At 34.9% G+C, this 26,784-nt stretch overlaps 2 protein-coding genes across 11 annotated transcripts; both read right to left on the minus strand.

Annotated features, from left to right (window-relative positions):
• Positions 1-383: 383 nt before the first annotated feature.
• rin (ras GTPase-activating protein-binding protein 2) lies at positions 384-11,517 on the minus strand. 6 transcript variants are annotated; one of them, XR_006882272.2, is made up of 10 exons: positions 11,344-11,517; positions 9,987-10,239; positions 9,238-9,421; positions 8,741-9,118; positions 7,649-8,029; positions 7,219-7,543; positions 6,522-6,784; positions 6,254-6,404; positions 5,945-6,151; positions 384-3,069 (listed from the first exon to the last, which is right to left on the minus strand). XR_006882272.2 is itself a non-coding variant. In XM_046618009.2 (10 exons), the coding sequence occupies exons 2-9, from the start codon at positions 10,082-10,084 to the stop codon at positions 6,018-6,020; spliced, it is 1,914 nt and encodes a 637-aa protein (XP_046473965.1). In that variant the 5' UTR covers positions 10,085-10,239; positions 11,344-11,517; the 3' UTR covers positions 384-3,069; positions 6,004-6,017. The 6 variants fall into 6 exon arrangements, 5 of the variants coding, with proteins under 5 accessions (XP_046473965.1, XP_046473968.1, XP_046473966.1 ...); XM_046618009.2 differs by having other exon boundaries at positions 6,004-6,151; XM_046618012.2 differs by lacking the exon at positions 384-3,069 and having other exon boundaries at positions 3,076-6,151; positions 9,987-10,116.
• Positions 11,518-12,283: 766 nt separating this feature from the next.
• sqd (RNA-binding protein squid) lies at positions 12,284-25,663 on the minus strand. Of its 5 annotated transcripts, XM_046618015.2 has the most exons (10): positions 25,424-25,663; positions 22,278-22,313; positions 21,742-21,782; positions 21,338-21,465; positions 20,988-21,134; positions 20,438-20,569; positions 19,701-19,971; positions 16,728-16,799; positions 14,416-14,532; positions 12,284-13,379 (listed from the first exon to the last, which is right to left on the minus strand). In XM_046618015.2, exons 1-9 carry the CDS (start codon positions 25,546-25,548, stop codon positions 14,465-14,467), a joined length of 1,020 nt encoding a protein of 339 aa, XP_046473971.1. In that variant the 5' UTR covers positions 25,549-25,663; the 3' UTR covers positions 12,284-13,379; positions 14,416-14,464. The 5 variants fall into 5 exon arrangements, with proteins under 5 accessions (XP_046473971.1, XP_046473972.1, XP_046473974.1 ...); XM_046618016.2 differs by lacking the exon at positions 22,278-22,313; XM_046618018.2 differs by lacking the exon at positions 16,728-16,799 and having other exon boundaries at positions 25,424-25,662.
• Positions 25,664-26,784: the final 1,121 nt, after the last annotated feature.

Genomic DNA, 26,784 nt, shown 5'->3' on the forward strand with positions numbered 1-26,784 from the left:
ATGATCAGTTTGTTTGATTGAAAGAAAAAAAAAACTACAGAAGTAAAGATGGTTTGTACAAGTTAAACCTTATTATGAAATTTGAAAGTTTTTTTCTCATGTATATTATGAAATGAATCGCAATCACTTGTTTAGGTTCAAACTGAAATCTGAAAATATTGTTTACATTTTATATTGTGATTCCAAGCATAGACATAGTCACACGATGAATTAGGATTTAGATGACATGTTCATTCAATTAATATTTATTCCATCATGTAATTAGATGATATCACAGTGAGTCTAGGAGGCTTTGCAACACTAAAAAATTTATAATCATTTTTTCAATACCTATGTGATACTGTTTAATATTAACATCCTATACGGAAAAAAACTGCGCAGGATTTCTCAATTTTTCACCTATTATTATTCACTAGTTACAAGTGGATATTGTGCCCATGGAAAACGATTACCACACAACTATTATTGTACAATTCTATGCAGACTCAGAAATGATAATCATGTAGAATAATTTTCGTAAGGCCCAGACTAAGAAAACGTCAGAAAGAGTACCATAAATCTGAATATTGTCATCACGGCAGTGATTTCGCGTACATATTGTATTCAGGAATAAAAAAAATTATTTACATACCTATACGCATACGTAGTATGTAGGGTAGATTATTAAGGTAGACATCAAACAGTCGTTGGCGGCATGTATTCAATTTTTTGAACAATTTTCCAATATATCACCATAAAATTCAGCGATTGTGTTCCAATTCGTCTGCCTTATTCATCAATTTTCCTTACTTAAGTAACAATATACAAATGAAGTATTATTAGTTGGTAGCAAGGTATATTATACTAAATGCAAAAAGTTATAATACGTGTCATGTTTGTTTAAACACGTCTTTTTTTTTCATCATCTCAAGTTTTCTTTTGTTATCGCAGTAACATTTCCACGGTTGTACACACAAACTGACCCAAAGATGCCAAAAATAAAAAGGTATGCTTCAAAAAATTCACAACTTAATTACACCATCCTCTATTAATATTTATAACTATCATATTTGTTAATTTGTTTTTGTTTATTTTTATTTTTAATAATTACCTATTGTGAAAAAAAAACATTCATACTAAAAATTTGCAAATAGGTGATACGCACAGGTGCTTTTATGTAACAGTGGTTCAATTTAAGATCATTGATAAGACCGCTCACCAGGGTAGCAAATCCAGACACTTTCTTTAACGAAACACCTGGTTTGTTATTTGTGGTAAACAAGCTCACCCGCACTACGGTGTTTAACGATTGATTAAAATGTCGACACCCCGATTGTCCGTGAATGAAAATACAAATTACACCCTCGTATCACTTTTTCTATACAGCAAAATAATCTAGTTTCTTTCATCCCCTATATAAAAAACATTTCACGTATCCGTTATAATAACGCGAATAATTTTCACGTAAGCTTGTTTAGCGTAATGTACAAATCGGTTTACAATTATCGAGTAACTACTACAGTTAATATCAATTTTACTATATACTTTGATGACACAAAAAAAAAAAAAATATATATATAAGAAAAATAAAAATATCATAATAATAATAATAAGAATAATAAATTTGTAAACGTACTTATTGTGCCGAGGTATAACAGTTTCGCGTAACCAGTTCTAAATAGAAATTGTCGGAATTTGAACTGTACTATGTAATTATTATAGATTTCTTTTACGATAGAAATACTAAAAAATGAATTACGAAAATGTTTCAAGTTCCGAGCATGTATATTATAGTTATTGACAGGCGGGTTACACGAAACTGGGTTATCAGTCCACCATTGAAGCACAACATGTACACTGAGAAGTGAATTAAATTGTATGTATTTACTTGATCCAATTGCACGTGAATTGAATCAAATACTGTTTTTTTTATTAATTTTTTAGTTTTAAGTAATTTTTTATTAATCCAACAGATTGATTGTGTCGATTAAATTACGAAATATTGTGTCAACATCTATTAATTAATTATCACCTTTGCGTGTCAAATCGACTAAATTTTGCTCTTTAGCTAAACAAACTAATGAAATCAAATAAATATTTATTTGGCTGAAGTAAAAATTAACTATATCCAAAAAACAAAAATAATTCATCGACTGACAACTACATATTTTGTTTTTTAGATAAAACAATTCCAGAAAATGAATGTGTCAAATGAATCTCACCGACTCAAATATTGTATACATGAAAAAGTAAATGCACATGTAAAAGTGAACCTTATTCTCAGTAAAGATCGAATTCAGGGTAACAAATTGGAAGAATTCTGTTAATTAAACAGACGAGTTCAGTTTTAGACAGATAATTCGATGCTCATTTTTTCAGCCTCTGCTACAGAAAACTACCGTTATTGTTTGCATTATGATGCTCAATAGCCGAAGGCTCGTCAATGTCGGTTAGGCCGCGATCTTTGATTAAAAACGAAATACGTTTATTCAATTTTAGCTTTCGAGTAGTATTCACATTCAATGATTATAATCTTGACAGAGTGTTGGTGCAGTTGACCTATGATGCAAATACAATAGATCATCATCTATGTTTCTCACTTATACTGTTGAGGACGCTGTCTTTATGTGTACACCTAAATAATAAAGTAACAGAAGCGTACTTATTGCGCAGTACCATGAATTATTGAGGATTTACTTAAACTTTCAGTACGTACAAATATGTACTTTGAAAATATTAGTAATATTCTACAATGAAATTACTATTCACAATTTAGTGCGATATTCACTAGATTGTATGTTTGATAATTATTATTGATATCAATTTCTATAATTAATCATTCACTGTATCATGCCGTTTTCATTACAGTTATACGCATACTAATGGTATTTCTGGTAATCTTATAGTAAAATCAGTCCGTATGGACGATTAATTTAAAGAAACAATGGAGAACTTTGTTTTCTTAATTCACTCTCAGCCTTAAAATTGCAGAAACTTGTCGTCATTTACCATTTCTTTATAGTATCCGTTTAACGAGTTGTTTGTCAATCCGCATCCCTGCCTGGATCCCTTCTTTGCGAGCAACAGTCTCTAGCATGAAATCAGTTTGAAATAATAAGGATTGAAATTTGTTAATACTGTCGATTGAAAAATTGCACGTTAGCAGCTGATAGTTTTTCACTTATTTCAGAATCTGCCCTCAACAGAAGGCGATAATTGACATGAATTGTAACATCAGTTGCAACATGCAGATCTTCAATGTTACATTTAATTAGAAAAATTATTTGCTATTTTGATATCATATACCACTTGCAATATTCGTCAATACACAGTGCTAGTCAAGTAATTAGGATTCCTAGAATCCAGAAATTTATGCAAAATTGCTTGTTTAGAAACGTGAAACGTTGACAGTTTATGGAATTTATTTCAATTTCCATATCTTATTTTTTTAGATTTATATACTGAATTCAACACTGAAACCAAATGAAATAAGATTTACGGAATACTTGCGTTATGACTGTTAGAAGAGAGTGTAATCATAAATATTTCCATGAAAAGAGAATTAGAATGTACTAAGCTAAAAAGTACTTCGATTAGACGATATTTTTCCAGTATTTTAGAATCATACATAAAGTGTTCAGAATTCGTTATTCCACTAATTTCGCATACAAAGCACCGATTCTAAACTATCTACATTGTAATGAGCGTAACAAAAATCAACATAGAGTAAAATATATGATTCCGAAGATTTTTGTAAAATAATTCATACATATCTATTGGTGAGTACACGCGGAAGATATTCGATCTCTGTATGCGAATTTCTCAACGTCGACCTCTGCTATGAAATGAAGAAAAAACTTGCAAGCAAGACTGTAATTACGTCATTATGTGTAGACAACATTTATGTTTCTGTACTCCAATAGTAATCTCAAATTATAAAAGACACACTCTGCAGTTGTACACGGCGTTTTCAGGGCTTTGCATCAAGTTAATTTATAAAGAATATCGAACTATAGGCGAGGTATTTTTTTGCCAACACATTGTTGAAATTATGCACTTATTTCAAAAATAATAATCTCTTACAAACTCTATAGATATCGCTCGTGACGTCCAAGAGGCGAGATGATAATCTAGTTTAGAAATCGATTTTGCTTCTTTTGTCGTAGTTTTTCCAATATTTGTACAATTTAGATGAAGCTTGATCAGGTGGTGATTATTTAAGAGAATATTTCGTATTTACTTCCATTTCCATATCAACATAATTATTGGCGAATAGTGCTAATATCAAACAATTGTAGGACCGAGGGTTAGTTCACTATAAACCATTATACAAATCATTGATTCCAATTTGATTATGAACCTAATCAATCAAAGACCCTTTTACGAGATCGACGTGGACGGCCAGCAAATCACTAATCCAGAAATTTGTATGCAATGAAACCCTTGATTCAAACCTGCATGTCCAATACAATGTGTATTGTGAAAATATTAATAAAATACAAACGTACCCAACGTTGTGAAATAGAAAAAATATAATTGCGATTTTGAGCAAATAATATAAATTCAGTACAGTGTTATTAATTTTACACAATATATTTGACTGCATTAAGAGAGTACCAGACCTCTTTCTGACAATGCATAAATATTGATATTTTCATATTACATGGCGTAGTATTGTCATAATTCTGCTTGAATTGAGAGGATATTGAAATGATGCCCAGTATAACGAGAAGTATGAGTAAAAAAATCTTCGATAATGATATATGTAAGAAATTTTTACAAAAAACTTCTTCCGGATATTTCAAATCATTCATCATTTTGCTGCATTCTTTACTTTTGAATTTCACCTAAAGTTTCGTCCAAAACTTTTTCTCGGAGTATAATTGCTCGCGTTGTAGCGACGCGAAATTAACAATCTGATTTTTGCCATGTTCAAAACTTATTAATCAAATCATTCCACGGACTTAGTTCAATTGCTTGAGACGAGTCTCTGCCCGACAAATATTTCACGTAAATTTTGCGATATAAAAGCTATCATTAGTCTAATTTAGCAGCACTAGGAACAAAGTTATATAATTGGCAACTGTCAATCTACTTTATTAAAGATGTTGTATCACGGTATTCGTAATTAGTGCGACCAAGTAAATAAAAAAGAAACAATATCTTACGAAAAATGACACAACAGCACCTCTTTTATGTACAAGATGACATAAACAAAATATCATTCTACCACAATCCGAACTTTTGCGCATGTCTTTGCGAAGAGTAGCATCAACATAACTATATGCCATCAACTACACTGAGTGACAAAATTCTATATGTATTCTTCCACTATCCACTGCTTAGTATCTCTCGTTTGGTTGATTATTTTTGTCTTACATTTCATTTGAATACGAGTTTCTGAAACCTGAGAACTACACAAATTCTCCGAACAGATTGGTATTTAGAGTAGAAGAACGAATTAATAGATCCTTTCCGTAAGCAGATGGGGTATACATTTTTTCAATTAGCTTTGTCCGGCTATTGTCTCTCACTACATACACATCATAGTCCCTTACGTTGTTTGTCAAGTTGTCTTGGAACTTGTACGACCACATGAAAATTTGTTAAAGCAACTGTGAATACTATAATCGATTTGGAGCAATGAATCATACAACGTTCGACAAATCTAACAGTACCAGCTACTCGAATTAGTACTCGCACATATTTCTCCATTTTCCATTTTATACAAAATCCTACAACTGAATGGTTACCATATGCATATGTATTTATATAAGCTTCTCTAAGAATAACTTCGAATAATTAAACCGCTTTATATACAATGCACTAAAACGTGTATAATATTGAACATAGCCAATGGTACACTTTTTCATACGTGGGCCTCGTTATGATCCAAAGTGAAAATCTATCACTGATTCCATACATATCTTTCACAATAAATATTTTTAGCTATCGCACGACCTACAAAACACACTGGATACTTATGTTGAGTGTAACACCGAAGTTGGGCAGGATGCAACTTACAGCGTTCAGAACATTTAACGACGATTCTGATAGTTGTGATTGCCTGGTTGTCTCATGCCACCCCCTCGGCCACCATCTCCTCCGCGTGAAAAGCTTCCACGACCGACGCGTGGCTGTCCACTACCTCTTATCACACCACCTGGACCCCCTGAATAGCAAATTATGGTATATTCTCATTGTAATGCTATCAAGATTTTTGCAAATTTTCTATTCTGACTGCAATGTGTTCAAAGAAAAACTTATAAAATACCTGGCCCACGTTGCTGTTGGCCGCCCATTGGGCGTACTGAACCATCTCCGGTAGACGGCCTCCCACCTCCCCCTTCCATTGACATCCTTGGCCTAACTTTCTTTTCCTCCACATTCAACTTCGTACGATTTTCATCAGGGAAATGGATTGGCTGTAAGTAAAAGAGGGTTTAACGGAGATTTATCTTCTACTCGCTATTTAAATTGCAATCCGAATTCCTTAAGGTAAAACAGCAATCAAAAACGAAATAGAGAGAAATTCTTCTCACCAAACTTTGCAGAACGTTTACGACGGACTGGTGATCCTCAAACGTAATAAATCCGTAGTTGGGAACTCTGCTAGTATTGGATGTGCCATGGGGGGTTTTTCCTCTTTCGTTTTGTTTGCTGTGAACACGTAGATCAGCTACTGGACCGTATTGCTCGAATAATTGACGCAATTGGTCTTCTGAAGCATCCAGTGGAAGATTACCCAAAAATAATTGATGAGAATCGCCGTACTGGACTTGCCGCCCCCCACGACGTTCACCATCTGTGGTAAAATATTATCAAATAATCAAACATTGAACCAATTGCCTTATGATTAAATTCTCTGTAAAGCTAGCTATGAGTAGAAAAAAGCGAATTCAAACTATTGAGGATAAATGGGACTCATTGATCGCTAGCAACAATATCACCTGATTCTCAAAAACTGTAAAACTTTCAGGATTCGCCATATTCAAATGATAAGCCAATACCGAAAATGAATTGAATAAAATTCTAAAATATTTCAAACGGTTTCCGCAAAATGATGTCGAACAAAGTATTTTAGCATCAACAACCGTTAATTACCGTTAAAACTATTTTCAAATCAGATATAATTTTCCGTTCAAAGAATTCGTTATACGCTAATTTTTTTTTGTGTGAACTGGTCTCAACAAGTTTTTGGACTCGCCCGCTTCAACTGTAACTCGCAACTATAATCACCCCAGCCGTTGTCATCAGAGAAGGGGGGGCGGGATGGTCCCCTGCCCATACCTCGTTGCACAGGTCCTCCTCGTGGAGGCCGTTGTTGTTGTTGTTGTTGTTGTTGTTGCTGTTGTTGTGGTTGTTGTTGCTGCTGTTGTTGTGGTTGCTGTTGTGGTTGCTGTTGTTGTGGTTGCTGTTGTGATTGTTGTTGTTGGTTTCCTCCAACACCTCTATGAACCTGCTGTTGATTGGAACTGACGTTCGAAGGGGTGGTGAGAATAGATCCAGCGTTCACAGCAGGTACCGAAATGCGATCATCAAGACGTTGATGTGTGATGGGTGGCTATAACAAGATATTAAAAATTATTTGAATCGTCAGGAATTGAGTGTTCACTATTTTAGTTTTTTGCTAATTTTCTATTATTAGTACAAAGAACCTATAACTCACTGGTGACATGGATGCCTTAGGCGCTTGTGGGCTAGCCGAACCAGTTGCGGTGGCAAAAGATTTGACTAAATTTGCATAGGTTTTAGGTCCGCTATTGTTGGTGGCTGGGGTTGGCACTGGGACTTCCGGTTGAGAATCTGAAATCGAATGCTGTTCCGGTTCAGCATCTAACGGCTCCTGAGACTCCTCAACTGGAATTTGAGGTTCTTCTTTCACCTGCGGCTGTTGTTCAGGAACCACTTCGGGCTCTGGTTCCTGAACAAATTGTTCCTGAGTTGCAGGTTCAGAAATGTACGTATGGGCATGCTGCTGCTGATTGATTAGAGGTGATTCATCATGAACAGAACCATTAATTGCCACTTGTTGCATGACCGGATGCACCTAAGCATTACCCAATACATTTTTTTCATTGTTATATTCGATATACTAAAAAAAAAAAATTACCTGATTAATTTGAGCTCTATTGTTTTGATGTTCCAAATGTTTATTCAAATTCTATTATTATTATTGTTTTAATTTTTTAATTTGATTAAATATTAAATTGGTTCAGCACATGTGTGAGGGGCATTCAATATTTGGAACTATAAATATTCAATGTTCAAAGTATGGTTCACTTGTTACTTCTATTTCATTTTTGGATAATTTGTGTAAAATATCAATATCTATAAAATTCAGATAATATTTGGAGGTTACCGGAGCAACATCAAGTATTAACTGTAATTACAGTGACATTACACATCTGTTCAATATTAGCACAATTTCTATTATGAGATAAGAAAAATAGATAATTCTCATTTTTATTAATGCAAATAAAATTTTGCTGCATCTGGAGATCACAATCTATAAATAGAATTGACTATTGAGGATAACACACCACAGCCAGACCTCCAATTTCCCGAGTTTTCCCCTGTTCCATGTCAAAATTCTATGCAGCCTGTCTATTGCGGGATCGTAATACTACACAAAATAAATCATGATACATTGAAATATGTGAAGCTAATCTTCGTTGTGTATAGTCGAGTACCCTTGACATGTGTGAGTACCAGTTAAAAACAATGTTGTTTTGCGTATCAATGTTAAAACACAGCTTACGGGTTGCTGAGGTGGCGGGGCGTAGTATACGTGTTGCTGTTGCTGTTGAAGCTGTGGTTGTTGACTTGGAATAAGGGAAGGTGGACCTTGTGGCTCTGGAGGTGCAGTTGCCGGTGGCAACTGATGCCCTTGATTGGGTTGTTCATCCTCTTCTGGTTCCGAACGCACACCTTCTTCAGGTTCCCGTTCACCAACGCCTTCACCTATACCCCCATCACCACCTTCAACTTCTCCTTCTTCCTCATCAGGGAAGCCAAGGTCTTGGTAACGAAAGATGTCATTATGAACGTAGTACTTTTTTGGTGCTTGCGCAGCCAAAACAAACGTTTGTGTGAAGCGACGCATCGGCTGTCCTGCATTAGACAGCTCTCCTGTCACCTGTAACAATTGTTACAGCCAAATTATATCATGCTAGAGAATTGTTATAAAAACTTGTCAATAATCTAGTGGTTACATAATGATTGGTCAAAGTTGTAAATGTTAGAACGATTATATACCTGAACAACAACACCATTCCCAAGTGTAGCCTGTGAGTCAACTTGACTGATCTTCGCATGACAATCGCGAAAATTCAATTGTTGGATTTTTTGATGGATTTGTTTCTGACCAATAGCTGGATTTATTTCTCTGTTAGGAGCGTCCAGCCCTCCATGAACAAACGACGAGTGGTTATTATAGAACCTAAATGAGAAATTAGGTAAAGGTCACAATTCATAATCATATGGTGACGTAGCAGGGAGTAGGTTTTGCGTAGTACAGACCACATAATTTATCATAAATCCAAAAAACTTGTAGTTTGTTTTAGAATGATATTATTTGAGTCCAAACTACAAATATTACATACTGTTTGGTTTTTTTGTATCTGACCTCAAATTTCTCAACAGAAATTTTACAATCGTATTTCCGAATATTATTGGTACAACTTTGAGTGACATGAATACGTCCATTAAATTTTGGATATGTCTGTTGAAAAATCTATACTGCTGTAAGGAGACTACTTTCACTGAAGTAAATGGTGATAAGTGAACAGCAAAGGTGAAGAATATTGAAATTATCATCTAAGCACTACAGCAGCAGTAATAGATTTATGATAAACAAATCTGAACAGTAGTTCTGCAAAAGAGTATTATGTAATGACTGAGTACTGGTAGTAATAATAAATGAACACATTGTGATGTGCAGGTAACGTAGGGCATATCTGTTACTACACCAAATTATATAAATCATTTATGAACTTATAGAATACCTATGCAGGTGGGACGGGGCCTTGTTCAGCAAAGTATAGTATTGTCGGACGAACTCGCGGCCGACAGATTGGGGCGAGGGGGATGCCTCCATGACCATTTCCTGTCCTACTCCTTGACGCTGTTTTCCGTCTTCAAGTATGAGTTAATTATATAACAAGGTTGATATTTCTCAGCAAACTGATTATCTTGAGTACCTAGTGAGATGTTGTTGATGATTGAAAAGTCTTACAAATATTAAGGCAGGCAGATTTTCTGAAACATAGGCGCAATATAATTAAAATTAATGAGAATGTACAAAAAAAAAGGATAGATTATCTGTAGAAATGTTCTGCATGTAAATACTAAACTTTTGGCTGGGTTAAAATATATTCAAAGACATCTCAGACGGCAGCATATTTATACAAAATATGTTTTTCCTTTCATCTAATCTATTTGTCAGTCATTAGTCATTGGTCACGTTTGAAATTCTTGTACAATAAGCATTTGTCAACAACAGTACGAGTTACATTAAAACTACTTCAATTCCAACCTATGCATACTTCAGAGTTCGGGCAACTGATTTACAGAGTATAATATAATCTATATATAATAGAAGCAAATAGGAGTCGTTATCTTTGGAAGTGAATGCATCTTTTCTTGTGGGAAGTTACACGACGGAACACTGTGTTTTAGGGATAACGTTCCAACCTTGATTGAATATCAAGCTTCAGAAAAAAGCCAAGGGGCATCAAACAGCAAAATAACGATGGATAGTCTGTAGATGAATACTAAAAATTAGTCATGAACCAGGTGAGAACATGAAATTAAAACAGAAGGTGCAAGAAAAAAATTCAAATTATTTGGAATTATGGTGAATACAAAGACGTGTGGGGCGCATTATTAGAGGCGAGTAGAGTATGTTAATTCTACTTCGGCAAAATTTTGTTCCCAAATGACGCTATCCGGATAGATTGGCCGAACCCAGATGCCAGGATTAAACAAACTGAAAAATCTCTCGAGGCGGACAATGCATAAACGCAGCGTCCTCAGAGTGGCGCTCTGTGGCGGGGCATGGCGATTAAATTCGTGGACATTTTGCGAAAATTTCCAAGGGCTACGGTAGCATAAAAAAAAAAAAAAGAAAAAATCGCTCACTTGGAGTTGACAGAAATTTTTTTGAGTGATAACAAATACCGAGTAATGTGAGGTTATACCATAGAGCGTGTAACGCTATGTTCAATTGAGCCTACAAAGCCGGCATGTCTAGGGCTATGGCATGTGAAACCACGCCGAAATTGCTCGGTGCAAGGTCTTCTGAGATTGTGGTGCTGTTCTTAGCGAGATACACACGAAATATCGGTCTAATCCAATGCTCACCTTCACAGATCTTGATGCGTTTGGTTACACTTAAGTTACACGGTAGTGTTACGCTGGACAAATTTCGATGAAACAAGGTTCAGTATGAATAATAACAGTTTACAATAATGTTAATTATAAAAACAGTTCGGTGTAGGACCCTCAGTGTACCGTGGTGTCAGCACATGCACTGGATGCGCATGCGCGATTCGAGAGGCTTCGAACCCAAAGGCTTTGGGAGCTGCTTCGAGGCTAGCCGTGATTTCAATCGTGTAGACCCCACACATCAGAAACCCGGGAGGGTCGAACGGTTTGACTGCGGTTACAAACAAACATGGCTGCATATTTCGGACAAAAATATTCGGCGCATTCTGCAAAATTTATGTGCGAAAATACATGGAACGACTGAATGATCCTGTAAAATAGCAGTGGTTATTGTTGCTTCCGATACCCTGATATCATACCGTAATTGAGGGAAATAAGCAAGGGAATATAACCGATTCAAATAGCTTTCCAATATTATAACTTTGCATTACTTAGCCGGGAACAATAAATAATTTACCGCGCTACCAGCTCTTGCCTGAATTCCTATTACTATAATTATAGTGAATATTTTGGGGCGATGTTTTCTGCATGTATGCATGTATGTACATCGGACATACATACACGATAAAAATAAACAAATAAAAATTACACTCGGTATGAATGATTTTCTACTAAGTGTGACGACAAATTAGGCACAGCATTTAAATGGGGACTAGATTGATGGTGAAGTATAATTGTCATACCTAGTTACTGTTACTGATTTGTGTATTATCGAGATGGGCTTTATGGTACAAACATCTTTCTTTTCACGCGATACACCGCAAACCGCCATTAAAAGTAAAAATTACGTATAGTGTTACACTTGATGCAGGTTCTCAAGGTAACATAGAAAGAATGAGGATGAATAGTCAGACAATTTATGTACACAAAATGAGTTTTTATTTAATCCTATATCTTGTTTAACAATAAGAAAGCAATCTTTTTACAACATTGTAAAAAGTACATTGCCTGCTTACTTCGCTACAATAGCTTTTAAGTTTATTTATAAACAAAATTAAAATAATCTTACTGTTAAAATGGTTGGACATGGTTGATTGCAACATGTCGGGATGCTCTCCAGCTCACAGAATAGGAGCGAACCTAATCTTGTTTTAAATCAATTTTTTTTTCTTTTGTACAAAATGCAGTTTGTTTCACAGTCTTCATTGGCTTGTTTTATCGATCATTTTATCATCAATTCCCATAAGTTATATGTTGTTCATATACTGATTGTGCACACACAAAATTACCCGAAATCAGGACGTATGATCTTTAGTTTTGATTATTCAAGGTTAAAACCGATCTATTTGCCAGTTATATAATAGTATAACTCATTCTGCTGTCAAATAGGACCGCTCAAGTAGAGCATGTGGGTCCCATTCAACAGCATTTATAGATTGAATTTATTCTGTATAATAAATACCTCATATTAGATAAATTATCTTCAGATAAGATTTGCGGTTCCAATTTGCCTAATTATGTCATATACAACAGCCAAACTGCATAGGGCTATGAGTACAATTGATATACATCATTACAATCCATCGAATATTCAAAAAATGAAACCAGTATTGCAACATTCTAAGAATATGCGAAATCAGCGTCAGCATACATCTTTATATTTACTATAATACTTGACACCTGTGTAGAAATTAACTGCATCATTCAAGCGGTTTGTTCGGGCCGTGCTTTTACTTTTTTTCTGTCTTGTCAACTAGTTATTAAATAATATTATCATTACCATTACTATTATCATTATTATTAGGTGAAATACAAATTTATACAGAAGAGCTGGGCTATATTATGTTATTTTAATGATTTCATGTACTGCAGTATATTATGTTAATATGGATGAACGCAAATGAGAAACTATTGCTGTGGACTGTTTTTGATGGGTTGTTTGCGCTGTTGTTGACGGGGTTTAATGGAATGATGATTCGTCGAGTTGTGAGATTTGTTATAGGGCAGGAAATCTGAAACAAATGAAATAGTATGATTAACAATAATTCAATGTGTTACGTTCATAAATACAGTCCTTGTGGCGTAACACTACAATCTATGATGGCCCTGTGACTGAATATGCTATCACGCTTCTTCATGTAGTACTCTTAGTACTCTTGTGACTTTTTAAGGCTTTTAATTCTACAGCAGGTGTTTTGTGTTGTTCATCAACACTGTATCTTTGAATGAAACATTAATACCACCATTATCATTTGGGTCACATTAATCAACAAAGTTAATGTTCAAGGAACCAGTCATCTCTAAACAAAAAAAAAAAAAAACATTTGGAGAATTGAGGAATCTGAGCAGGCCTATAAGCCTTCGAAATTAGTATTTCGAAGTTAATTATGCAGACGCAGCAGAAGTGAGAATATTGTCAAATTAAAGACAATTAAGAAATGGTTAAAATTTTATCTCCTAGCACAATGTTATATTTCTTTTCCCCTATTTATTGTAATCTGTCAGCAGTTAAACACTTCAACAGGTGACCATGAATGTCCAGCTCACAGAATTCGCAACTTATTTAGAGCAAAATTTTGAACCATCATAATTCGGCCATACAATGGCAAGCTATATTCAGGGTTCTAATATTGATTGTAAAAAAATACATACACTAGAGCCTGTGCTCACCTTATATGTATCAATCAGAGGACTAAATAGTCTCATGCCTCAAAATTTGTAATTAACATATTCATTAAAGTCAACAATTCATAGACAGATATAACGGTCAAGTGAATTAACCGACTATGCAGAGCTCGCACACCGATTCTTTTCAACTTTTCATGCCAAGAGTTATCTATTGATTTTAGAGCTTCAAAACATTCATATCTACCTATCCAGTTACATTAATGCATGTTACTCAGGTTCATGATAGTTCATGATAGTTCATGCAGCTTATTAAGGCATCATGAACATCTGGTTTCGCATCCTACCTTGGATTGCTGGAAAAGTTGCAATTTCTCAATCATCAAGGCATGAAATTGTAATGTACTAATTTAGAACACTCACCAGTGGTTACAATACAATTTCTGCACTGTGGTTGCAACTTAAGATTTCCTTAGTAAGGTTGGTGCCTTTGGTTCTGGCGACCGCCACCCCTCTGCTTGCCGCCGTAGCCTGAGCCTCCTGAAACACACGCACGGCGCACTGTTAGCCCACGTGATTGGAACCCTTAAATCCTTCCACCGATTTCAGATATTTAGAAATCTATTCAACATTAATCTGGTTAACTCTACCACACGCACACAGTGACAACCAGTTTTAAACTAAAAAAAATAATGTTTACGAAAGAGACTGGCACGATAATTAAAGGCAATAGAAATACTACATAGAGGCTACAGGCTAAGGTAGTAAGCGTTCGGCTGTGTTCCTATTCCAGTGAGAATACTCTCCTCACTTGTACAATTTCTGGTCTTAAATCATTAACTGAAATAAAATCGGTATTTTTTAAAAGAAATTACATACTCATGTTGCAACTGTAGGGGCTCGTTCATACAGCTGTAGTCGCATGGTGCATAAGAATAGAATGACTAAAAGGATTCTACATTAATTACACCACAAAGCAGGTTGTCATGAAACAACCTTGCAGCAAATTGACAATATTTACAATTGAATTAACGATTTGCTACATGAATTCAGGGCAAAGTTACGATACTTTTTGATCAATTTGTAATGGTTTCCTTTATTCTTGACAGAAGAGAAAATTCCAGCAACTTACAGGTTGCAAGTTTCAGTAATTCTTCCACTGATAAAGGAACTGCTTTGATCTTTCTAAATGTTATTCATCTTTGCCAATCATTTTTACTGTGGATGTGAGATAAAAATAGACACACTGATTCTGAATGAACTGAAACTCAAAAAATGTATGGATAAAAAGCATGTAATTGTGAATATCATTGAAATCACAGGATATAAAAATATTCAAGGAACGTGTAGAATAGCCTATGAAGCCCAAGTATATATGGTAATTATTTGGCTTGTAATTCTCAATTAAAAGACCAGAAACGTGTATTCGGAATAGGTTGTTCCAATGAAATGGAAACACAGGTTCGTGGGTACAGAACACAGGCACAATTCAAAGTTTACTATGCAAACCAAATTAATTGTGTCATGAATATATCACAAGCACTTTTTTATCATCAGATGGGATGCTTCAAATGCAAGAAAAAAAAAATATTTTATGCACATCGCATGAATTGGAATCATAAAAAGCATGGCAGTAAAAACTTACTGGAGTATAATGTTACAGTAAAATAATGAAAAATTCATGAAAAATTGATAGTGGAATGATTATTTTGCAGTCAAAAATGGCACGACGTACAGATTTTATACTTTTGTGTTCATTCTGTACAGACTTCATTTCACCTATTGGGCCATGGCGCATATTTACAACAGTATGTTCGCATTTTATTGTGTCAATGAAATTATGAAGTATTCTGAATTTGCATCAAAATACTTTTTCTCTGGTAGCTTTCAAAATAATAAAGTTCGAAATTGTATATAAAAGTTATATTGCAATATAGGCCTTGGCATACATGATACACAGAGAAAATTGGTGACATGGATTAACTAATAGTAGATAGTGAGATGTATGGAATCATTGCAAGTAGTCCACTTTTCCCAACATTCTCTGTATATTCATCGGAATGAAATATATGAGTATATTTTTACGAATGCATGGCTAAAGTAACGCTGGGTTGGAATAGTTAGCAGTAACCACTGCGTGAAGTTCCTTTAAGCGCTTACTGTTTACTTAAGGTCCAGATAGAAATCAAGTGCAATACAAAATAAGATTGGCAATTTAATTATGTTACTACCAAGCAACTCAGTGAATAGTGAAAAATATTGAAATTTAATCAAATGAATTTTCATTTTCGTGTGATCGTTCTGTTTATACTCGTTCAATAACTTTGAATCTCATATTCTCATTACTTTTGGCAAATTATCATTTCACACAATACATATAAACGGAAGTGCTTTCATTGCATTTACAGTAATTATGGATCCGAAAATTATATTGACAGTATTGAATCATCCATGTAGGTATAATATGACTTTCCAAATTATTTCGTGAATAACAACATAGCAATTCAATTGATCGAGTTGTTACACATTGTGTTATTTTTAATGTGAACAAATTTCTCAATTATTTAGAGGCAGAGGAAAATATTAAGTAATGAAAGTTTTAATTCATGAAAGGGGAATGCTGGAAAACTACTTATTAGCAGGCACAAGGTTGGAGCGAGGAAATAAATCAATGAATGTCTGAACGGAATGAAGAAATTCAAAACAATAAACAAAAAAGGAACGCTAAGGCGTACCTTTCCCGCGTGCACCACCGCGCCCACCACTGTAGCCACCATCGTAACTACCACCGCCATAGCCATAGCCGTCTGCATTTCATGGAACACACGGTATAAGTGATGCAGTCAGTATAGCCGTACTGTTCCAAAATTACTTTTAGCGCACTGTTCTCACGGTCAACGATTACGTAAATTTCAAATATTTGGCCATGATGATATATTAATGACTTAACAGTGAAACTATCCACCAATATGTATGTGTTGTCAAGAACCTGCACGAAATAATGTGTTGATATTTACTCTATATGCAAATGCTAACAGATCACTAAAATGGAATCACAGACTAACACAGAGCCATTCGATCGTTTCACTTTTCAGCCACAACTTTGAATGTAATCGGATGCAGACCTCAAAGTCATATGACCGAAAGAAATCTTGAAGAGATTTATACTTCGTTGAAATAGCACTATGATTTCCACAAAGAAATTGCAATTTACTCAACACGCTATTTCAACACAAATTACTCAAAGCCATGGTGCCAATTTTCCTTTATTACGCAATCGTTTCCAAATACAGAAAGATCACATTTATTTATGATCCATTTATAAGTCAATTAGTATTCTCTACACTTGCGAATGATCTGACATGCATTATTCTGGCATGACGAGGTCGATGAAGAACTAAAATGCTGAATTGTATTTTCGCATTCAAATCGATAAATATACTGTATATATCAAGACCAGTTGATAAATAGATGAAATTCAAATACAGGATCATAAGCCATAAACGTGACTGCCAGCTGCCATACTGAGAAAAAAGAATACCATCATCATGACTAATTACCCATTTTCTCATCATGGATGCGAAACCTGTTCAAAACCAATCATTTGAATAAAATCCATGTTTTTCTCATAGCGCCGTGTGGTGTGCTGGTAGGTTTTTTGTTTTTAAATGACTATTTTATCAAGATGCAAATTCGAATACAATATACTATATTAGTATAGTAAACCAAGATCATTTCATTTTCGTACGAAAACGAGCGATTCATATGTTGTGACAAATTCTACTTACAGAAAAAGTCTATACCGGGTGCAGATTCCTAAATTTTTAACGGGTAGAGACACAGGTATATTAGGGATACTGCCTCGGTACATACTTATGATATAAGTCGAATTCGTCACTTACAGCTTTTCAACGAATAAACAAAATTCGGATTTTATTAGGTAAGGATTCAATTCATTTTCCGAAATATGTTCCACGCCCAATTTGACTCATCTTATCTTTGTTACTGTTTGAATAGCTTGAAGATTACCCAAATGCTCATGTATCAATATAAGGTCGCTGATAAAAAGCATCGCGAAAGAGGCTTATTCTAAAATAAAGCACGTAATTTGGCTAATTACTGTAATGAAATTACATGAAACGAAGAATTTCAAACAAAGACATGCATCGAGGGATTATGATAGGACCGAAAAGCAGGAACGAGGGGGTATACCATTTCGTACTCCGTGTTATCCTGTACACTTTGTTTTTATATTTACCACATAATTGGTTTCATATATAATTATGTTACAGTGATTGCGTGGATTTGAAGTCAGTGAGTCTGCAGAATTTAAAGAAATTCTTTTTTACAAAACAATAAATTCTACTAATTCACTGACATCAATCAGTGAACGTATGAAAGATCGAATTTATTTTTCAAATAAAGAAAATTTAACTACTTCTAAATGAAATGTAGGTACATCAATTCCAGAACACATTTTTCTTTTCCCGATAAGACTTTAAGAACACAAGGAAACGTCAATTTTTCAATACGACAAAAAATTGTACAAAGATTGAACCAATAATAAAAATAGTTGGAACAGCTCATCTGGCTTCACACTTTCACTGTTACATATTATATTCTCCTAGTGTATTGTTAATAAGTTATATATTCATTCATTTATAGCATATTAAGTAAATATATTATAACAAGGCATCAAAGAATATAACGTATATAAGATATAAGTTAGTTGGTCACAGCGTAACACGATGGCTGATACCAGGGAAGTACATTAAAAATGTTCAGGGTACGTTCTTAGCTCCAATCTCTTTAAATATGTTCAATACATAAACATTTCAATTGGATGTGCAAAGTGAAGGTAAGGTAAATATGAAAAAAAAAGGAAAAAAAATTACCGCAAGTATTTTGTAGAACTACAAAACGAAAACAAAAGAATTGAATTGAAGTAATTAATATTTTAATTCAGAAGTATTCGCAAACAATGCGAACATAATTCAAAGTTATGTGAACAGGCTCTTTATGGTAAACTTGATTTGAGTTTTCTGAATAATGAGTCTGCACGCTAAGGTGAGATACTTGAATATCTCGTAAAACAATTAGATCCAACAGTATTCAAAGAATTACCAACTCGAATAGCAGAGCAGTCTCATAAGGAATTCTCATTCAAAGTACAAATATCCCATCTATATTCATTACAATATAGTCATTCGAACCCAAAACCATTTGCCTGTCTCAAGAGAGCACTATATACAGAGCAGACACATCAGCCATGTTGTTCCACCACCATTCCACATAAAAATAGATTTCACGAATAGTACTAACAGGACGGTGTTCTACGTAAGAGATCAATGTAGTATAACAATTAATAGATAACCGTTGAAAGAAAAAAAAATATTAAAAGTAAATTGAAAAAAAAAAAATCTTAAAATTTTACGATTAAAAAAAAACTTCCGTTCGTATACGCGCCATATTCAAGTCTGCATACATAGAATCATCCTGTTTAAAATCGTCTTAATATACAAGTTTCCTTCGTCTTAAAAATAGACCAACAATGGCATCTGCCGCGTATCTAGTGCTTCAATTAGTGGCCTGTCAGTTGCAAGAAGGAAAATCAATAAATAAATATATATATATATATGTATATATAAGTATGTCGTGTGTATAAGGAACTATAAAAGTTTTACTAAAAATTTAATAGTCAATATTACCGTATCCACTGTAGTCGTAGCCACCATAACCGCCATAACCACCGCCATAATAGTCGTATCCACCTCCATAACCATCATAGCCACCTCCATATCCACCCTGGCCGTAACCGCCGCCGTAACCGCCACCGTAGCCGCCTTGACCCCAACCGCCTTGACCGCCGAATCCTCGGCCTCGTCCCCCTCGACCTCCACGTCCTCCGCGACCTCCAGCGCCACTGCCACGCATGCCACCCATCCCGTCGGGTTTGGGAGTTGCTTTCTTTACGTCAACCTGCATCCAACAAAAAGTCAATTGTATAAAGTTCAAGCAAAATCGATCATTTTCTTTGTATGAAAAATATTCGTAATCTCATCTCTAGCATACTCCTTGGGTTGAGACATGATTGATACGACGTAATGATAAGTAAAGAGAAATAAAACTAGACGACATATTGTAACTAGCTTCGTATATGATAAGAAGATGGTTAGCGAAAAGTAAGCTCAGTTATCTTAACTGATCTCACGTGACAGAGCCATTCTGCCATCCGAAGGTGTCCTAAGATATCTACATCATTGCTTACTTCAAGTTCATTGCATGAATATTGATAACGAGATCAGAATATAATAGATAAGATAGGGTATCTATAACAGGACAACATTGTAGAATATAAAGAAGAAAACATTGCGAAGAATTTAAGGTACTTAAATGTAATTGCAAATGACAATAGCAGGCTCGCTTGGTTTACAGTGACACGTACCTCTTTTCCGTTAATAGTTTGTTTTGGTGTTTTCAATAGTTCATTTACTACTTGTTCCGATTCAAATGTGATGAAGCAGAACCCTTTCCTCTGGTTCTTTGTCTTATCAAACGGCATCTCTACTTCAACAATCTGTAAAATATGGTACGAGAAAAACAATTAATACAAGTTGATATCGTATTAAGTTAATATTCTTTAAGTGCAAAACTTTCGCATCAGGTTTTGAAGTAATCATCACATCAACTCAGTAGCAGAACTGACTAAAGTGTTTTTGTCATCACAAAATATGAAAAAAAGCTCATTTACAGAAAATATCCAGTGATATCAAACAAAAAAGAAGTAAGATGAAAACAAATAGGTCATTCGAAGTTTCAAATAAAATTGATGTTAAATAAATGTGGTATTTCAATATCTACAAATCTATCATGAACAGATCGTCTTCTCATTGTGACTTCGATGCTGAAGACAGTCAATTATTGTGGAAATACTTTCACACGTGGAATATAATGTTTGTGAATAATTTTGAACAATAATTCATACAAATACTTACAGAACCAAATTGGGAAAAGAAGTTTTTGATGTCGTCATCGGTCAGTTCTGTCGAAAGACCTCCAACAAAGATCTTTCCATGACGAGCCTTCGCTTTTTTAGGATCAACTTTCTTGTTATTGATTACGTGATCACCAGCAGCCATGATCTGTAATAAAGCAGACAAGGTTCACATTAGACATTTCAGACAGAAAAATGAAAACTTGACATTTCAAATAAAGTTCAGCTGCCAAATTGTCGTCACTTACACTCAGTAGCAGAACTGACATTTTAGTTTCATCACATAAACTAGTTGTTTTGTGGTGTCATATATTGAAAAACAGTATATTTTCTGAGGACCAGAATAGTTACCTTATCTAGTGATTCAGCTCGAGCAAAAACAATGAACGCGAATCCTCGAGACCGTCCGGTGTTCGGATCTGTCTTGACGTTGATACTTTCAATATCACCATATGAACCAAAGTGATCTCTTAGCTCCTCTGAAAGTTGAATGGTAAATTTACGTTGAAAATTGAACTCTTGTGTCAATATATCATTATCATGTTAAAAATTAGACTCGAATAAAATGTACTCAGTATTTCTATAACAATCTCATGTAACAGTGCCATTCTGTTATCTGAAGGTGTCCTAAGATGAAACATCATTGCAAGTATACAGTTTTTCTTTCAGTTTATATAAACTTTGAGTCTGATTATCAAACGAGGAACTTGATGAGACATAAGTTTTAAAAACATCATATTAAAAACCACACTTACTGTCAGTAGTTTCCCAGCTGAGCCCTCCGACGAACAATTTTCTGTGAATGACAAAAAGACAAAAAATTAAATGAGTGAAAATTTTTATATCTACAATGTTCAAATTCCTAGGCTTTGTAAACTGCCAAGGAATTCAACTTCATAGAGAACATTTTGCAACATAAATTGTTTCATGCTTGTGATATTTGGATGTCAGCAAATTCAAATGTCTCCGCATACTGTGCAAAAAAAGATCTGCAATAAAAATGATGAGAGGTACGTAGCATAGCAACAGTCATATAGTTCTTTTAAAATTAGTTGTTTCGTCAACAATTTATATTGAAAGCCGCGTACCACCTGGATATGTAACTTTTACTGTCAAATACATTTTCATACAGTGCAGCATATTGTATTACTTTTCCCCAAAAATTATTTCAGATAAATTTTGAACTACCACTACTTTGTATTTCTTATATCATTTCTTAAATTTAGTTTAATAATTGTTCAAGCTACAAATTTTGTAGTTACAGTAAAAATAATAAAAAGTTTCTATGTACCTATCATTGAGAGACTCCTGGTTCGCTCCACCCGACCTGCAAAGCAATTCAATGATTTTATTTTACCAATGGAATTTTCAACTGTAGGTTTACTAGACTAAATGAAGCGAAGAATTTGTATTATATTTCCCATTTCTCAGTTTGAAAAATGACTTGACATGAAAAGAAATGCTTCGACTTAACCCCTGGAAGTATCTAGAATAACTGTAAAAATGTTAATTTCTTTATTTTTAGTTTTACCAATTACTAGTTACATATTATACAAATTTGCATAGGGCTATTATCGGAAACGGGGTAATGGGCAACTTTTCAAAACAATACAACAAAATAGAAAATTTATTATATATGTATTGTACGATGTTGGTAATATATTTATAAATAGAGGTATGGATATTTAATTTTAATGTTAGTATAGACAGCCGTGACATAACTCTACAGGCTGCAATTTTGAATAAAGTTGTGGTTGGGTGAAAGAAGGAGGGAAAAATGGAAAAAATATTCCAACAATACCTAAGGCTATGTATATATTATACGAACCTTGCATATACGGAATCAGTAGGTATGCATTTGTTCAAAAGATAAAGTGTAAAAACAATACGAGAATGCTGTTTTAGACGCATTTGAAATTTCACATGTGCATTTGTCAATCGTGAAATTTCTTGGAGAAAAAAAAAAAAAAAAAAAAAAAAAAAAGAAAAAAAAAAGAAACTGCTTAGCAACGACGAACAAAAACTTGAGAAAAAACACATGAAAAATAGTGTGCTGAGCAAAATTTTCACAACAGTCAGTGAAACCCGAGCAATACAGTTACAACTCCAGTTGACATACAGCTGCGCCTAAAGGAAACAAGAGTCAACTTTGCCAAGTTGGAATAAGACCGTTGATTAGCCCAAATAATTGACAATTGGTAGATAGGTACTGCAACTCGATTGAAAAGCTAAAAAAATTGTTTATCATTATTTAATTTATTATTTTTCATTGAGTCATGATTATATCTTTCTCTTTCTATTCAAATTAAAGTTGTGATATTTTATAATATCTCTCTTTCTCTCAGTGTGTTGATTATCTGTATCGATAATTTGTTTATATCATCTAGGGCTGGTGATAAATACCGTGGGCACCAGTCACTCGCCGGTAATCAGTTGTTGGTCGGGTCACGGTTAGCCAGTTGCGAGCCGCCCGCCATATTTGCACGCAGTCGATTGCCACCTGCAGACCAAGCCAGATAAACTGGGTTAATGGCATTTCGACCTATCGGAGATGTTCACATTTTCCCTAGTGACTCTGTGCTTTGGTCACGCCCAAATTGTATTTGGAATTGACATCGGACTCGTTGAAATTGACATCAGATCAGATCATAATTGACTCTACGCGTGACCCAGCAGACAAGTGTGTGTGACTCTGATTCAATTTGACTCGACTCGACACAACTCGACTTCCAGTGCTTGTGCTGATGTACTTGAACTTGACGTTGACTTCTCGCAATAATTGATAGAATTCAATTCTCAATGCCTCGTTCACTGATCCCAGGTAAGGATAATGGTCAATCGTTAAGTATTGACCAATCTGAATAGCGCTGTAAAAAATTGAGGAGATTCTCGGCTGGCCAAAAATGGAATCAAAAAAGTTACACTCTAAAAATATTACAATTAATATCCATGTACAAATTTGGTAACAAACAAATTACAGATTCTTACTTATCATAATTAAGTACAACTATTAGTAGATAGAAGAAAATTAGAATTTACACAGTTACAATTTTCCATACAATAGTAAACCTTGTAAAAGCACAGTTATCAACTAATAAATTATCAATATCATCATATTTTATAGTTACCTTGATTTCATTTGGTAATGTGCAATTATTTTTTTCGTTTTTTTTTTTTTGTTTCAATTTACTACACAATTCAATATTTTGGAGCGCCGGCTGTCAGCCATATTTTTCTACGTTCAATATTTTACTCGCGCCCCTCGACTTATACCGATTACTCAAGTGTACAGGTAAGAGATTGTAATCTAATATTTGGCCCAATTGAAAAATCCTTACTTCTAACTTTTAAAACAAATATCATAAGAATACTTTCAATGGATCATTCAACAAAATCACATACTATCACTCATACCATCAAGAATATCTAGATAATCAAACAAATTTCAACCAGACCTAACAATAAAGTGTAATATGAATGGTCGTATAATGCATTGCTAATTTTCGAGATTGTACGATGGCGTAGCCAAGAACAAGTGAGTGTGAGAAAGTTGGACTCGTTTAATTAGCTAGATTCCACAAAAAAAAAGATTACAACTTCTCTTCCCGTACACAAGACTTGAATAGATTAGAATATAGAATGCTTACCCGTAGTACAAATGTACCCCAAACTTTATCATTATTTGTGAATCCAAAGCTGTAGGGATGTAAGACAACATTGAGCCTAAGGCCCAATAAATCACCTTCAGAAATGATAGTAAAGAAAAAAAAATTACAATCTATTTACAGAACATCGCGCGCAATAATTCAACTGCTAAATGCTGGAAATCATCCTGCTCAAGGTCCCGTTATGCTGAAAATGTAAATGTTACGCCGCAAATTGATGTCCTTAAAAACTAATTTAACAAACAAATGATCATTACGTATAACAGTTATTTAAACAATATTCTAGGCTATGTATTTAAAAGATAAGATGCGAGATCATAGTAGAAAATTGACGTACAGTTGTTCGCAACAAAGGAAACCCAAGCCAACTCCCCGCCATTTTAAGTGTGCGGGCGCGTCCGCGGCTTTAGCCGGCGACTCCATTTTTTTTTCATTTATAATTTCAACGTAAATTTATTTGCAAGTATGTAAAAATATTCACCAAATAATATACTGAAAACAATATACCATCAAGTGGTGTGAACGGATTTGGAGGGAAATGCTCATGTAAAGTAGATGCAACTGGATATTTAATAACAGCGTCGTGCAACCTGGAACTTCCCTCCATTTTGCTTTTCATCGGTCAGAAAGTATTAACTACATCGGGGTCTTGAACGACCCCGCATCTAATAATAATTGTTCAGCAGTTGTAGCAAAGATTTAGGTTTGTAAGAAAAATAAACAATACGTGTTCTCCCTGGGTAACTGTGTTGTGTATTTTTGTCAAGTTTACCTGTCTTCCTGCGATTCTTGGCCATTTTCTGTAGCGTCACCGCCACCGTTTTCAGCATCACCATTCTGTTCAAAGCTCTGGTCCGCGATGTCTTCGCTGAAGTCCTTATTCTCCTGATCAGCCATTTTGGAGTATTTGTTTGGTTTTTATTTTAACGTAAAGTTGACGCGACTTATAAACTACGCGAGATAACACCACTTAACGTCCGCACCGCTCGGCTGCCGAATGGAGAAGACTGAATGGGGACAGGAAAATGGTGATTGTGCGTCACACGGGACGCGCAAGGTGTTCTGGGTATTCGCTTGCCTCTCCCAACCAATCGGATACCTCCTATAGCAGTTTCGTAAGGAATAACTGGTCAATACTCTTCACCGAAGGGGCATCCGTTAGAAAAGTGGGGAGAAGTTCAACGATGGAACCAATCAGATCGCTCCTTTGTTCGAGCCAAGTAGCAGCATCATTTCCCAGGATTCCCGCGCATGCCAAAGTTCGCCGAGCGGGAAATCAATACAGCGTGGATCCATCTCCCGCGCTACGCATATTTTTTGTTCTACCCTCTTATCGCATATTTGCACAAGTGAACCAGATAACTTGTCCAGGAAAAATGAAAAGAAATGATCGTCTTTTGCTGTTGGGCGAATAATTTTTGTTTTCGGTTTTGTCAACTCTTGCTCAAAACACGACAGATTGTTTACTTATCTCCGTTATAGATCACGCGTCTCCATTTCCGGCACTCGCTTTAGTCGCTGCAGCCACGACCGGCCGGTTAGCATATAGGTAGCTTATTTAACGCCTGAGATATTTAATGATGTAAGCATGGATGTAAGCGTACTCTAGGCGGTCACAATGTTTCGTAATCATTGCGATCGTCTGTACTATTACATGATATTATTTATCGCTAGCGGTCACGTAGCCTTTCTAGCATACTGAAATGTTCGCAACTAAAGATGGATCAAAATTATAAAAATATGTTTCCCGGTTTCCCGGAATAGTCTTGTATTTTGTGCAACTATACTCGACGTATTGTATGTACAGTAATATTTATTAATAGATTCCCAGTAACATACTGTTGTTTTGGAATCTAAACTGGAACGAGTTCCCTTCCAAATCAAATTTTATGTGCCAATGAATAGCGACGCGAATGACAGGAGAAACAAACAATACGTTAAGTATAGACACGTAAAACTTCTACATAAAGAAAACGCGTTTTAGTTTTAATACTAAAAAAATAGCGAGTCACTGGGAACTTATTAATGAACATCAAGTAGCTGTACCAATAACTTCATTTTTCTCTACACACGTTGGAAGTAGGTACATAGCTTACCAGATGAGTTTCTTATTTTTCTCAACAATCAATATCA

This window comes from Neodiprion pinetum, chromosome 3 (assembly GCF_021155775.2).
Source record: "Neodiprion pinetum isolate iyNeoPine1 chromosome 3, iyNeoPine1.2, whole genome shotgun sequence".
Classification (NCBI taxonomy): domain Eukaryota; kingdom Metazoa; phylum Arthropoda; class Insecta; order Hymenoptera; family Diprionidae; genus Neodiprion; species Neodiprion pinetum.

Bases quoted from the DNA above. Each gene is read 5' to 3' on its own strand.
- sqd (XM_046618015.2), bottom strand. From the start codon at position 25,548: ATGGCTGATCAGGAGAATAAGGACTTCAGCGAAGACATCGCGGACCAG. The intron at 21,783-22,277 runs GTACATAGAAAC...TGTCATTCACAG, and splicing joins CAGGAGTCTCTCAATGATAG to AAAATTGTTCGTCGGAGGGC. The intron at 21,466-21,741 runs GTAAGTGTGGTT...TTCAACTTTCAG, and splicing joins CAGCTGGGAAACTACTGACA to AGGAGCTAAGAGATCACTTT.
- rin (XM_046618009.2), bottom strand. From the start codon at position 10,084: ATGGTCATGGAGGCATCCCCCTCGCCCCAATCTGTCGGCCGCGAGTTC. The intron at 9,422-9,986 runs GTATTCTATAAG...TTTCTCATTTAG, and splicing joins GCCCCGTCCCACCTGCATAG to GTTCTATAATAACCACTCGT. The intron at 7,544-7,648 runs GTGAGTTATAGG...ATCTTGTTATAG, and splicing joins CTAAGGCATCCATGTCACCA to CCACCCATCACACATCAACG.